The sequence below is a fragment of the Syzygium oleosum genome, unplaced genomic scaffold (assembly GCF_021117445.2).
Source record: "Syzygium oleosum isolate NSW1041296 unplaced genomic scaffold, Sole_v2.1 Sole_v2.27, whole genome shotgun sequence".
Taxonomy (NCBI): domain Eukaryota; kingdom Viridiplantae; phylum Streptophyta; class Magnoliopsida; order Myrtales; family Myrtaceae; genus Syzygium; species Syzygium oleosum.
In genome coordinates this window covers 4815625-4830955 of record NW_026607511.1, presented here as the reverse complement: position 1 = coordinate 4830955, position 15331 = coordinate 4815625, and the positions used below count along the sequence as shown (strand labels likewise).

Below are 15331 nucleotides of genomic sequence, written 5' to 3'. Positions count from 1 at the left end.
AAAAAAATTACACATGGATTGTTTACTAAAGATATTCATCTCAAATCAAGAAAATAAATTTTGTGTGGAATATAATCACAGAAGTACTAAAAATGAAATCTCCAACCACAAATCAAATAAAAATAAAAGGCTGATATCTTTTCTTCCTTCTCTCAGACGATGCTCTCAATGTATAATAATCAACGTCATCAAATAATGTTTGATTGGTTGTTTCAACAAACGAAAAGACTATATTGAACATTTACCTATAGTTCATGAATCATATTGAACATGTTAGAAGTTTAAGCACAACATTACACATTTGCCTAAATTTTAGAGATCGTATGTGTCATTTTCCCTCTAGATTAAAATGCTTGAACAAAGATTTGAGATACAGCAGTGAAGAATCGTCACACCGGCACTAGAAGATCGTGAAAGCACTATCATAGCATTAATTCAAGAGTTGCATGTTTGTGTCATCTGATCTAATCCAACAGTGGACATTCTTCCATTTAACTCTAGACGGTCCAAGGCTCTCGCGAATAGATTTCTGTTGCCACTGAAGTGTAGAAAGGCAGTAAATCACACATCAACAAAGTGGGGAAAAATCTCAAAGTCCATTACTAGTAAAAATTCAAGAAAAGAGCTCAACCTTCTCTTGCAGATGATAGATCAATTTGGCTTACACATTAAAAAAGAAAATGAAGATGGAAAGCAGATAAAAAAAATGCAGAGGACAATTAAATTCCAACTCAAAAAAATTGAGCTTTCCCTGAAAAATAAACCTACATTGTCTGATATTCTCGTGTTCTTCTTATCCCTCTTACTAGCTTCTATATATATACGGGTGGATAACTCAATGTTACCACTACTGTACAAGGCTTATGTGCTATTTGGTTTTACCCCCTCAATTTGCTTCTGGTATTACTCCACAAGAAAGAAGAATGATCTCGTCCACTAGTCAGGCATGATGCAACTGGATTCACAGGGGTGAGCCATAATGCACGATTCTTAGCATCTTCCATGAGGATCTTAGTCCAAGCATCTTATCGATCAGCTGTGCTCTGCAGAACCATTTTCAAGCAAAGAAAAATCATCTTCAACTACTTCTGCAACTGGGTTGTCTTCAGCCCAGACTGCAGCATCAAGGTACCCGAGCTCAAACAGCCGGTCAAGGATATCATCTTCTGCAGGTTCGAGCGCCCAGTTGAAAAGCTGATAAAATCCTATTGTCAGTTATCTTCGCCATGGATAATCAAAACTTACTGCAGGAACTAAGATTACCTCTCTAGGGCTCGCCCTATTTTCTGGATTGCAATCTGGGCTGATCCCAATCCCTTGCAAACCTAGTTGAGTGACCGGAAAGGCACACACTCTGACCTGTGGGGGGAAAAACAATGATGAGAACGACTCGTTCATGAGTCACTTCATAATCAATTTGAATGGTCTAGCTTGGAAAATCACGGAACATCTCATCCAACGGAAATAAACATCATATCCAAATACAGGCAAATGGTGCTCTGCCAAAGTACTGTGGAGAATATTGACTTTGCCACTTTCCTATACTGGCGAATGCAATTTGCAATACTAGTACTATGGCCAAAAACGCAATGATATCTGCCTTAAAAGATGCTTGAATGCGCTGCACAGGAAGTAATGATACTTTACCAGTAACCAAGTTCATGAAAACAAGAAGATATATCTACCGAACAGGTATACAGCATGCCTGAGAATTCATGTCAATCACATTTACCAGTCACCAATTAGGGAAATGGGCCAGGGTAGAAAAACACAAAATAGAATACTACACAGAAGAGGGTAAACAAGTCAAGGTAAACTCACCAACAGGGGGAAACTGCTAGAAGAAAGCATGAGAAAAATTAGGGAACTGCTGAAGCCATTCACAAAATTTCACGCTATAGCGCTATTGCTACTATTATATCCTCCTTTTCATACTACCAAACAACGAAAAGTTGTTCATCTCCTTAAGGATAAACATATAAATAGTCATCTTGACGGAAGTTAAGAGAAAAACTCAAGGCAAGCATCGACACTAAGCTAAAGGTTCCCAAAACTAATCATGACATTTCCACTCCCAAATGGCAGATATTAGAATCGACCTAAATGATCATAACCAAGTAATTAGTCCACCCTTCTCCCTAATAGGTCTCCATCACCTGACCATGTTTCATATGTGAGATGCTACGTTGTAGAAACATGTTACTTTGGATGCCAGGTAAACAGAGAAATGTTTACATGATTTTTCGGGAACAAATCAGCTCTTGCTCTTTTAGATGCTAAAGAATTATAATATCATAAGCACGTACAGTTCGAGCAGCAGATGTAGGTGGCATGAACAGCGTCAGACCCCCGTCAATGCACAGTCGATTACGAAATAATGTAGCTGGCCGCGGCGCGAGATATCTACACCAGAGTATATCTCTCCATAAGATGCATTGGAAAAGGCAATTTACCACAAAGAAAAGAAATTTAGCAACTATTCACCCTGGGATGAAGGAAGAAGTGACTACTGCATTGATAAGATCTTCTCTGGAGTCAAACTGATCCACCAGTAAACCCCTAGGCCTCCAAAGGATCTGGGTAACAGCAACTGCAACACCAAAATCTTACGAAGAAGCTCCAAATAGTACTTAAGTAAAAATTTAATGACTCAATTAAGATTCATTTTAAGTGGCGACTTTCATGAACTATCGTAGACATAGGCCACTAGTTAAGTTCCTCTAATGGCATACAGATGCTTAATGTTGACAAGAGTCCTTCCAATCTAGTCCTGTAACCTCTAACAGTACGATACAAACTTCTATCCATAGTAGTCTCAGCTACCAGAGAAAAGCATAACTGCTGCAACATACAACACATCTTCCAGTCACGAATACCACTTCACTAGCTTATAACAATAAGCTTCAGTTCAAGACTTCTCCTATGAAGAAGCAAAATATGCAACTGTTTCCTGCTATGAATTGCCAGTGATTACTAGAAATTTAATGCCCATCGAGACAAATCCTAATCTCAACCCAGACCCATAACTCCAAGTACCACAAGCCAAGAAGATTTGCCCATTGAGACATATCCTAATCTCAACCCGAAGCAGGATGGACAAAAAAGGGGAGAAAAGAGAGCAGTTTAAAACAAGACTACCTGCTTATAAAAGTTTGAAAACAAATAAGAGGAAATAGGGGACGGCCCATAACTCCAAGGATCATTTAGAGTTGGAATTAAGTTAGGATAGGCTCCGGCATAGTCATTTGTCAATTAAAGTATACTAATGCCGTAATGTCTTTGTCCACTACACAACAACATAAAAGTGCTAGATAGAGCATACAGGACAGCAGGCAGAGAGAGAAGAGACAATGAAAAATGGAATTCGCACTTACTGCGGACCCTTCCATTGGACCTGGTATGAGCATCTTCAGGAAGGAACTTATCAAGCACATCACGAAGAACAGCCTAAGCGCAAGGAGCACAAGAAATGCCAATGTTTAAGGCAAAAAGAGTCTTAAATTTCATATTAATGCAAATGAATGCCATTTCTGCAGGGCTAAAATGTCTTTGACGACAAAACAGAATCCTGCGGAAACAGTGGATAAACAAACACAGTATTTTTTAAGTCTGCACAAACTTTTTGACTACTCATTTAACAAGATAACTGAGTAAAAGTTATGCCTACAATTCTTGGGAAAGATGATATGGAGATTAATAATATAAAAGAAGTATCATGTGAACAAATACGGTCCATACCCCGAGCCGAAAAGCCGTTCCTCTTCTCCGACAATCCTCAGCTAGAACCTTAGTAGCCATCAAAGCTTCTTCCATGCTGGCTCCAGAAGCAATCACTGCACATACTATGGCACCAGCTGATGAACCAGCCAATGGTGTGGTTTCCTGAGACAGAATAGAAAATCTTTAACCTCATTTAAGACTAAGTTACTAAGCGGACAAGTCACATCACATATACATAGAGACCCGTGCAACGCATAGGGAAGCTACTAATTACAAACAATATATGAAATAAAGCCAGAGAAAGAAGTTAAACTTTAGCTGATTGAAATTTATAATCTTTTAACAATCCTCAATATTAGCAAACTACATGCTCCTCCTCGGTAATATAGAGTAAGGAACACACAATAAAGGACTTAAAAGTTAACAGTTGTCAACTCTACTAGTGCATACCAAAGATGTTACAACGAGATATGGAACGCAAAAGGATGATTTAACACGAATCACAAAACAAGATTCCCTAAAGTACCTCATTTTTCCATGAGGTGACATTAACAAAACCCTCGTACTTAATTAAGCAGTTTGGAGGCCAATGACAAAAGAATAATGTCTTTCACATATATGTCCTGAATCCCTATTGATCAGATATTCAAAAACACATGATATGTTTCAAATAAAAATTGGACTTTAACAGTAATAGAAGGTTGTCAACCAGTGTATATTTTAGTAAATTGGAAATTGTCATATATACAATAGATGATAAGTTTATGTAAGTAACTTACCATGAAACTGTCACAATACCATAAGTTTATGCTAGTAGCTTACCATGAAACTATTACAATACCATACATGAACAATCGTGATAGAAACTATAAGATTTAATGAGTGACATATGATCTGGATAGACTAGTGGGGAAATGAACGATTCCCATATGACTTGGTAATTAATAGATTCACCTAATAGCTCCGTGGCATTTGGGCCGTGGACTGAATTCAACTGCAATATAGGAATTGAAAAATATATCTGCTATACACCTTAACTTGGACCCGACATGGTATTGCAATCTAAATGCCCACATGTGGTTAAATAAAAGCAGGCGATAGCATAGTGTCAGAAATTACCAACAGGGCTACAGATTGAAACATTTGACATCGCCAATCCCAAGTATACTCTCCTCATTCTCCTCATTGTCCTGACTAGTTACAGGCACATCAAACCCAACAAGAGGATCATCTTGCAAATGATTGGCAAGTACACTCTCCTCATCGTCCTGATTAGTTACAGGTACACCAAACCCATGAAGAGGGTCATCTTATGAATTCGGTCAAACCAGACCAAGACATGAGCCACAAACAAACTTCAGACCTAACTCAACTTCCAATAGGCACGCTTCGATATCATTTTTATCCCCAATCAGCCAAGAAAAATCTACCAAAGGACCAAAGTATCCCAGAGTCTAGAAAACTAAAAATTGAACCTTGATATAGCCCTTCTGGATGAGGAAATGGGCGACACCGAGATGGTACGGGAACAAGAGCCCGGCGGCCGAGAAGCTGAACCCGGGACTCGTCACCACTCTCCTCTTCTGCTCTGCCTCCACATCCTTAACCCTCTGCTCCCATATCACGCCGGGCTCTATCTCGTCCTCGATCACGATACCGATCCTCTCCTTTCTGTCGTACCCCGCGCCCCTCCCGCCGCCATTGACGGCCGCTCCGTTCGGACCGTCCCTGAGGAGGCCGGTCCCCGACCCGGCACCCGCTTCCTTCTTCTTGTTGCGGCTCTTGATCAGCCGCGAAGCGATGCCGAGGAAGAGCTCGCCGGTGGCGATGGCGAACGACTTCTTGTCCGGCTGAGAGGAATTGGGCTTCTGGGTCCGGCTCTGGTCCTGGTCCTGGTGCTGGGTCTGGTCCTGGGGGTCGTTCTTGGTCTGGTTGTGGTTGTGGGTGGAGGAGGGTTTGGAGGAGAAGGCGAGGGTCCGGGGACGACGAAGAGGAGGGAGGCGAGCGAAGGTGGGTCTGGGGGTCAGACAAGGGAAAGGGATGGGATGGTGGTGGTGGTGGGGAGAGAGATAGATGGAGGAGAGGGAGGACGGAGCCATGGGAAACCAGAGGTTGCAGAGGTTTTGGCTCCCACCCTGAACTGTTCTTTGTTGTTGTGGTGGGAGAAATATAGTTCTTGAAATGTTTTCAGACATTTTTTTTCCCTTTTTCTGAGTTAATATCATGAAAAATTCCCAATTAATAAACAAATTTATCCTAATTATATAATTTACCTTCCGTTAGTTTTTATTAAATTTTATCGTCAAATTGTTAAGTTAGGTGACGTGTGACAGCTGACGGGTGTACTGATTTTGGGTTTAACCCCTTCGTTATTCACATATTTACCAATTCGTAATTTTTCGTAATAATAATCTAATTTAACATATGGTAAATTTATCGTAAATATATCGGTTTGGGATTTTTGGTAGTTAAAAAATTACAAGAATTCCCTCAATTTTACGTCGTGAGCGGCTTTCGAGACGCTCGTTTCATAAAATCCACGCGAAAGATTACACGATTTCCGGCTCGGTCGGCATCCCCTACGAAGATGTTAACCGCCGGTGGCGCCTACGATGATAAAAAAGAACAAGGTATTCTTTTGAAAACGATGGGTTTCTGTCGTTTGTTTCGGTTGGAGTTTTGTGAATGTTTCGCGTGTGTCCGTGTGATCCACGTTTGTGTTTCGCCGGGAGGAGAGAGAGAGAGAAAGAGGGCGGCGGATTCCGCCAACCGAAATAACGGCCACAACCCGTCAAATTTCAGTATTGAGGTTTCATTATTGTTTTGACATCAATCGTGTCTACATGACATCTTTAGAATCAAATGGACGGATGTCTCGACGTTTTAAGAGCATTTCAGGTCCGAATGCCGATATCGAGATTCGATATACGTGAAGCGAAGCGACATGGGACGCGGACTTGCATCCCGAACGATCAGTAATTGAAATACTGGCCAATAAAAACGTCGACGCATTGACCCGTTTTTCAAAACAATCTGAAAATTACGTCTCCTAATTTTCGATATATTTTTTTTCCTTTTGAAGGAACTAAAAATTTGCCCTGACCCATTAATTGGAGTATTAGAGTTCATCTTCATGTTGCTAGTTATCGGCCAAAAATTTGCCCTAACCCTTTTTCCCCAGAAAGGGGCAAAAGAAGAGACAAAAGAAAAGTTGGTCCTGGGAATGCGTTGAACAGCCAGTGTATACAGAGCTCTAGTTCATTTGGGGGATTGAGCAAGGCTAGTTATACAAGTCTCTAATGCTCAGCAGCTCCGGTTCCTCAAAGATTAGTAATGAGCAAAGGACGATAGACTTATCGAGATGGATCCGATAGTCACATGTGATGTAATTTTTTCCCAGTAACGATGAGTCGATCATCAAGATACATTGAAAAATTCAGTTCGAGTAATCTGCCTCTGAAAGAAAATTAACATTACAGAAAACTAGTCGAAATCCAATATACCCGGAATAGAAGCAGGGTTATTGAATATGAAGACCCTTTCACATTATGCACAAACAACTTGATCCGGTTTAGAAGAACTTCTGTACCTTGTTATCTCGATGCCCAAATAATCAAGAGGACCAGGAACTGCAACGTGAGGCTTCCCAACTTTCACTCGAACAGCCGTTATCCGGGGGAATTTCGCCAAGGTAGTGGACGCGATGTGTTCTGCCACCGCCTCTAAAAGATTCTTGGGCAGTCCTTCCACAACTTCCTTAACTAAGCTGTAAATTATACAGAAAGTTAAACTGGGAATAGTTCAGACAATCAATCAACTCAAGATAAGTATAATGCTGCTAAAGGAGGAGTGCACTCTTGCTATATAATCATTTCTCGCGATCAACCAAAATCATGGCCCACTTTAACAAGTTCAATCAAAAAATAACATGTAAGTACATTTGATGGCAAGAACTTGGCAAGCAAATCAACTTTCACATGGATGACATTCTCCAAGGCATTTCGACTATCGCTACTAAATAAGCATGAACTGACTCACCGATAGATGTCCGTGTAACTGACAGTATCAGATAACTCGTCTGATTTTCCAGCTGCCTGCAGATCCATCCAAGCATCTACATCAATCAAAAATTTCTGACCCAGTTTCCTTTCTTCTGGCTTCACCCCATGGAAACCATGGAACAACAAGCCTCTCAATATGAGCTTGTCACCCCTCAAAACCTCAAGATTTTCCATCGACGTTCCTGACAAAAATGACATCGTTAGATTTATCAGAGAAAAATGTAATAGAGTAAGGTCATTTCTACTTGAGCAATAGACAAGAAAAAAGATTATAAAAAAATGGTAATTTGCTTGAACTTCCAAATATTGATGATCACGATATTGACTAGTTATCAGTAATTGCTACAATTTTCAGCTTCAAAGGTTGCCCTAGAGATCTGATGAGGAGGATAATCGTGCGAATGTATCAGGGAGAAAAAGAAACCATGTAACATCTCTAATTTCCTAAATCACTGATAGAAGTTCCATATGAGTAAATTTAGCCACATTTTCCCTCACAGACACAAACTCATTATTTACTTCAACAAAAGAACTGAGCTTTGACTCTGTCAACCAAAATTGATCACCCTTTATTTTGTATCCACAGCCCATATATTTGGCTTTCGCCAATTCAGTTGCCGTAAAATTCCAACAAAATCACAAGCTGTTTTTGGCACCATGAAGCCCATGACCCCCCTTCCAAATTCTGACCTAGCTCAGTGAATCAAGACAGTATGACGTTCAAATCTAATGCCCACCAATACCTAGGAATGCTTTTTCTCAAAAAACGTTACTTTGAGACATTTGCACGAGAAAGAGGAACATTTTCTAATGCCAAACGGGTCCAGCTCTGAGACAAGCTACAAGCGACCCCTTGACCCATACACGTCTCTTCTATACAAGGAACAAGCGCAAACTATTCATGTGACATTTTCACAAACACATGGTGAGCAAGAGAAGGCTACAAACAGAAGAAACAAAACAACACGTGAGGCATCGGAGCAATATGGAACGAATTATGTCATACAAAATTAGAAAGAGAGAGGCAAGACCCATTACCCAAGACCGCTGCGGATGAAAGAAAACCGGCAACCGTGAATCAAAGAACAGCAAATCAAAAGGGGAGAAAGCTGACCCACGGGAGCTTTTTCTGAAAGAATGTCACTTTAAGAAATTTGCACAAGAAAGAGCATTTTCAATGCAAGGGGCCTTTGCCCCACGCACGTCCCATCTATACAGGAAACAAGTGTCAATTCTTCATCTGACATTTTCACAAACACATGGCGAGCAAGAGTAGGCTCCAAACAGAAGAAAACAAAACAACACGCGAGGCACCGGCGCAACACGCAACAAATCACGTCACGCTTTAACGTTCGGAAAACACAAAATTAGAAAGAGAGAGAGGCAAGACCCCATCGTTACCGAAGAGCGCAGCGAACGCGAGAAAACAAGCAGCCCCAATATCAAAGAAACCGCAAATCCAAAGGAGGAAAGCAGACACGCTACACGCGCCCACCGTGTCGGACAACGACAGTGTTACAAAGGGGAGGACAGAGCTACTTACTGATGTCGAAGTCGACAGATGACCCTTCAGATCAACGACGATGTCGCCAACCCAACATCCACCGAATCGTGAGACTCCCGTGCACGGTGAAACGGTGGAGAACTACCGTGCGTGGTTCCCGAGCTTTGGAAAGCGAAGAAGATGGAGAGGCCGATCAGATGGGCTGGTGGGCCGGGCCTGAGATGATCCATGGGCATGGTTGTGACGAGTTTGGATAATTTCCAGAAGACCCCTCCAATTTGTCGCCATTTTTTTCAAAGAGGCCCCTCCAATCGGTCGCCCTTTTTTGCAAAAAGACCCCTCACATGCCCCCTATTGTGAATCAATGTTGTTGCAATTGACCCCTCCCCGACCTCGTCGCGCCGATAAAAAAAATCACCGCGGGGCAAGCACAGGCCCATTTCTAGCCAATGGGCGGAGCATCTGTAACGACCTGGAATCCCGAGATAAATATATATTTGCACATCTTAAAGAAAAGTACTTAAGATTATGGTTGGTTCTGACAAAAAAAAAAGAAGAAGAAGTTATGGTTGGTTTTCATAACCTCTCCATCTTCCATTGGAGGAATGCTACATCATGATCATCCTCCGAATGCAACTGACTTCGCCATAAGTTTCCATTCGCGCCCGATATCAGTCTATCTTTATTTGCAAAGGGGTGGGGTGGAATGATTGGCACTAGAAATCCAGTGTTATCATGAGAGTCTCACACTCACTACAGAATATTCGATCTGAGCAATAGCTAGCTACTACACGGTAGCTTAGGCTCAAAGCTCCGACATTGGCAAGCCTATCATCGCAGTCCACCAATATGTTAGCACTTAAGAAATCTATCCACACGAGATATATCAAAGTAAGGTATGCAACATGAGTCGTTCAGAAGTTCACTCATAATGTGAATCGAATTTGTGAACATGTAAAAGATAAGTAACATTTTTACCGCTAGGGCACTCACCTTGGTTGGTCTCACTAACGACCATTGGCTTTCTCGCCTTATCTGTCGTTTCTTGGTTGAGTATAAGTATGAAAATCCACAAACATAACTCAGACAAAAACCCTCGCTGTCAAGGAGAATAATGTTAAACGTTGATAAACCCGATATATTCGTTTGTTCCTTCAATATCATCGAGAGTATCGGTCGATGTCGGGATCACTCAATTTGCTTCAAATGAAGAATTATCTACTATATGTTTACTCTTGAATTGTGCACACCGTCGAACAAAAATATAATCGCAATGAAGCATGAAATATTTTAGCATATATAACATTATTTTAACGTATCGTTAGTTACAAAAAGGACGCACAGATTACAAAAGAAACCAATTAGTATAAAATTAAGAAATTCACCAACATAATATTTTATGTACCGTAATTGTTATACTATCTCTGCAACGCATGTAAACAACGGGAAAAACTTTCGTTTGCTAACTAATACAAGAAACTATTTGAATTATTTTATGATGCTAAAACAAAATGTATTTCTTAAATACAAGAGTTGCAATTGAAGGGTAAAACATTGAGGGAGAGAGGAGAATAAGGGGCCATGAATTAGTACATATATGTTTTGCTGCTTCTGTGAAGAAAGTATCAAAACCTTTTCCCACAACGAAGAGAGCCCGATTTTATTGATTCAGGTAGCACATTTAGAGAAAACTTTATTATAACACAATTTTATAGATTTGTCGTCTTAATTTTCCGACGTTGGACTTTGAGCATAATTTTTTAAAGAAAATTAACCACAAAAAATTTCAGACTATGCCTATTGTGACATATTTTCCATAATTTATTCTCGTAATACAAAAACTTTCAAGCTTTTACCAGTGTGACACATTAAGCACCATAAAAAATCTGCATACATAAACATCGAAGAGCAAGCAAACGGTGTTGACATGCCCAAGTGTTGACAAATGACATTGTTTTGGCTGGAAAATGATCCGATGAAACCTTGATGAAAGGTAAATGTTTTGCATAAGTATAAATTTAGGATTTTTTATGTCACAAAAAAAAATTTTGAGTAGATGTGCTACAGCGCGCATAATTTGGGATTTTTGTAAATGTGTCACATGAGACATAGTTTGAGATTCTTAACCGCTTTTTTTTCCTTTATTAAAAAAGTTTATTGGACATATAAAAAGATAAAAGTTGGCGAGAGGGCAAATATTGATGAATATACATGCTATACGCTATGTCAAACTGATAACCACGATTTTTACTACATAATCGAAGTAACAACCTAAAATGACAATGACATATCTGGCTGCACAATGCACAAAAGCTCCTCTTTACAATATGAACTTCCTGAGCTCCTGAAATAACTACCTCCCCAAAGTAAATGTAAATTAGTAGTATCATGTTTCTCTGGCCACTTCGTCTTGTCTCCATCATCTGCACACACTATTCTCTTGTCTCAGAGAATCATCTGAGTCCTTTTGGTGGCATGTCAAGTAAATCAATCACCTCTCCGTTAGTGGTCAGGCATCGGAAAGCACGTCTACCAATTCATGGAGTTGATCCTCCGGAGAGGGCGTCGTGGTCGGCGACTTTCGACCACTGGAACAAGATTCTTCACCAGCTGCATGAAACAAGAGTGAGGTTTATCTCTGCAACATCACCCAGACTGGAGAAGAAAACCAATTGAGAGCGGGATGATAGAGAGTAACAGAATGTATTTGACTTTGGACTTGCGCAAGAGAACCAAACCGGAAAAGATCATGTCCATTTACAAAAAGTTGAGTAAAGAGATACAACTTTGTGCTAGGATATATTTCAAGATCAGGGAGACAAACAAGACAACCAAAAGTCGCAAGATAATCAAGTATATCCTGCACCTTCTTTTCTTAGGACAGAATCCCAAAAATTGGAAAAAAAAAAATTCAGAGGATGTGAGAACTTGCCATACAGTGAACGCAAGGAGAAATTAATTTTCCTCCCTGTAAATAATATAGTTTCTATATATTCTTCGTCAATGCATTAGTGTAACGCCTTGACCACTGAATATTAGCAATTCTCAACACATGCCCCAATCATGTAAATACTAGAAATTCCATGAATGCAAGGGAGAAAACAAACTTAATATTACAGTGGCACATCATTATAGGTTTTTCTTATAGAGCACAAAATAGTCTTTTCAAATATCAAAAGAGGGTATCGCTTCTTTATGACACATAATAGATTGCTCAAAGGGTCTTTAAATCAATTACCATGAATCAAGGAGACAGGGACCAACAGATTGTCTTTTCTTTTCTCAGGAAAGACACCACAGCATCAATAAGAGAGCATAGACTGTTGATTTTCATGTATAAAAACCCTCTGAGCACATTATCCATCGCCCTATACTTCCCTATTTGAATAATTGTCTTAACTACGATGCAATTATTTTCGTTTTACAAGGTCCACCAAAATAAAGTTAGCTGCACCTTTTACCAGGGAAAACTATCCAACATTTTGTAAAAGAAAGTCAAGCAGAAGAAGACATAGACAACCCCGGAGTCTTAAAAAACTCCAGCTTAAAATAATGAGCATAGATTGCCATGGTATTTACCTGTTGAAGCCGCTCTTTGCTCTGCTCAGCCTGCATATAGTGCATAGACTTCTTAGAACTCTCTCAATGAAGAATACTCGTACTTATCTACATGCAAGGTCTTTTTGAGAAAAAAGTTCCATCTGATTCATCATCACTAACCGATGATGAGTACGTTATGGATGCAGACAACCTAACCTAGAGTATATTTATTGGAGGCAGATTCCTGCAAAGCTAAAACAGTCCCTTATTCTATTTTTATTAGGGAAGAAGGTTGATAATCAGAACTCCACCCCAACCAAACCGCACAGTCCCCAACAGGGGACAGGCCAAAGACATTGCTCCTCCAACGCTAGATGACTCGAAACTAAGGCTGTCCCGAGTTTCTCCAAGTGCCATAGTCATTAATTGCTACTACCTCATAAGATGGTTCTGTATTTCCCAGATAAATTGTCGTCCATTTCAAGATTTTCTTTTTCATACATTACGGAAACAAAATCCGCACGTCCCTTCCCCATTTACAACAAATTAATCATCATGGCGTTACCGTCTGTTTCTGCTGAGGCTGCTAAAAAAATGGTTTCTATTGACTGAAGTTCTGATGGAATAAGAAACCGATGACGGATCATAATCCCATTAGCCCATTAGGTGCTACCCTTTACAGTACGTTTGTGAAAAGAGCTGCCGTCAGTTAAACGAAAAGAGCCGCCCAATGAACTTTGTATAAAATATTTGTACTCAATTTGATCAGATGGCCAGAATCAAGGGGAGACCTGATTTAGACAAAGCATACCTCTTCCCTCAAAAGGCGTGCCTTTTCCTCCTCCAATTGGGTCACCAAAGATTCTAATTCAGCTGTGTATGCCTGCAAAAGCAGAGAGAAACATGTCGGGATTCTTTTTGCTAAAATGAAAACAACCGCAGAGTTAAGCAACCATTCGCCTTAGACAAGGGAACAAATTTTAACAGTCCCAATGTCTGTGGCAATGCAGGCCATTACTATGTGCGTGACAGATGGAAGAAAGACAAACAGAGATGGTGAAGACAATGACATCAACCAACAAACAACTTGTCATCAATTGTACATAGAGTTAATAGCAGAAAAAATAGGAAACAAAACAACGCGAGTCGGACCAGTTATCATAAATGTCACTGGATTGCTCTGAGCCACTGTTTCACAACGAAAGCCACGCTAACCAGACTAAGGAAACTCGTTTTTCACCAACACTGGATCATGTGAAATTGGAGGAAACAAGAAATGCATAGAAGAGTAGGGGGAAGACCAAATGAAATTTACCTGCTTGCGTTCTCGGGACCTTGCCGCCGATTCTCGGTTCTTGATCATCCTCCTCTGCTTCTGCTGCGTGGCCTTATCCACCGGCTCCTCCACGGCCCTCCTCTTCCCTCTCCCGACCACCACTCTCCCCACAATTCCACCATTGTTGTTACTAACGCCAACGCCGCCGCCCACACCCACGCCCACCGTCCCCCCCACCTGAATCAAATGCCCGTTCAAATCCCCCGCCGCGTCCCCGCAGTAACCCCCTGCTCCCCCACCCCCACCACCATCACCACCAATCCTCACGTCCTCTTCCCTCACAGCCCCGTTCTTCGTCAGGAAATCCTCCAGAGTCATCTCCTCCTCTCCCCTGCCGCTCGCCCCGTCGCTCCCCGCCACGATCTCCTTCCACACCTCGTCCACCGTCTTCCCGACTCCGGCGTCGCCCCCGCCGCCCGGCAGCGACGCGCCACCGTCGCCGACGACACCGCCGCCGCCGTCGCCGCCGACGTGGTGGTACAGCGAGGGCTCGGGAGTGGCGGGACTGTCGTCGGAGTAGATGTTCTTGAGGAGGTCGTCCATGTTGACCGCGCCGGAGCTATCGTCGGCGGCGGCGGCGTGGCTGCCGTTGTGGTGGTCCTGGAGATCGGAGATCAGAGCGGAGAGGGAGGATGATATAGTGGACTGGAGCGGCAGATCCCGATTCGCCCTCGACGACGTCGTTGAGGTCATCACCTTCGACGACGCCATGACCACCCCCACCCCACCTCACCCCACCCCCAACCCCCGCCCGCAAAAGGCTCCGGGTCTCTCGGCCGGCGGTTTCCCGATTCCCGCTTCTCCCGGCTCGGCGCGAAACCGCCCTCCTCCCCGACGACCTCGTCCCCCCAACGACCGCTAACCCGGCGGCGGCGATCCGGGCTCCGGCGGCGGTTCCGGCCGATCGTCGCGGCCGCTGCTGCGGCGGAGGTTCTTAGAGAGAGAAAGAGTCGCGGGGGCAGTTGGAACAGGAAGGAGAGAGAAGAGAGAGAGAGAGAGGGAGGAAGTGTTTTTTCTGGTTTTACTGAAAATGATATATAAAATGAACACGAGAAGAGAACGGCACTGTTACTCTTTGCCGATTTTATCGCCCCCTGTTTTTTCTTTTTTTTTTGGGGTCTTTTATTCATATTTTTTTCGAAAAATAAGAAATATTATTGAATTTTGAAA

The 15331-nt window shown here is 41.8% G+C and overlaps 3 protein-coding genes across 8 annotated transcripts; all 3 read right to left on the bottom strand.

Annotated features, from left to right (window-relative positions):
• Positions 1-612: 612 nt before the first annotated feature.
• On the bottom strand, positions 613-5834 carry LOC115692889 (uncharacterized). Its single transcript, XM_030619859.2, has 7 exons — positions 5196-5834; positions 3739-3882; positions 3375-3447; positions 2485-2590; positions 2307-2403; positions 1264-1359; positions 613-1194 (listed from the first exon to the last, which is right to left on the bottom strand). Exons 1-7 carry the CDS (start codon positions 5817-5819, stop codon positions 1033-1035), a joined length of 1302 nt encoding a protein of 433 aa, XP_030475719.2. The 5' UTR covers positions 5820-5834; the 3' UTR covers positions 613-1032.
• A 1309-nt stretch (positions 5835-7143) lies between these two features.
• Positions 7144-9449, bottom strand: LOC115692870 (dihydroneopterin aldolase 2-like). Of its 5 annotated transcripts, none has more exons than XM_030619835.2 (3): positions 9325-9449; positions 7759-7963; positions 7144-7486 (listed from the first exon to the last, which is right to left on the bottom strand). In XM_030619835.2, the coding sequence occupies exons 2-3, from the start codon at positions 7953-7955 to the stop codon at positions 7267-7269; spliced, it is 417 nt and encodes a 138-aa protein (XP_030475695.1). In that variant the 5' UTR covers positions 7956-7963; positions 9325-9449; the 3' UTR covers positions 7144-7266. The 5 variants fall into 5 exon arrangements, with proteins under 5 accessions (XP_030475695.1, XP_056159296.1, XP_030475697.1 ...); XM_056303321.1 differs by having other exon boundaries at positions 9301-9374; XM_030619837.2 differs by lacking the exon at positions 9325-9449 and adding an exon at positions 9183-9304.
• A 2034-nt stretch (positions 9450-11483) lies between these two features.
• LOC115692891 (bZIP transcription factor 12-like) lies at positions 11484-14904 on the bottom strand. Of its 2 annotated transcripts, XM_056303520.1 has the most exons (4): positions 14141-14900; positions 13637-13708; positions 12865-12894; positions 11484-11895 (listed from the first exon to the last, which is right to left on the bottom strand). In XM_056303520.1, the coding sequence occupies exons 1-4, from the start codon at positions 14870-14872 to the stop codon at positions 11815-11817; spliced, it is 915 nt and encodes a 304-aa protein (XP_056159495.1). In that variant the 5' UTR covers positions 14873-14900; the 3' UTR covers positions 11484-11814. The 2 variants fall into 2 exon arrangements, with proteins under 2 accessions (XP_056159495.1, XP_056159496.1); XM_056303521.1 differs by lacking the exon at positions 12865-12894 and having other exon boundaries at positions 14141-14904.
• Between the last annotated feature and the right edge of the window lie 427 nt (positions 14905-15331).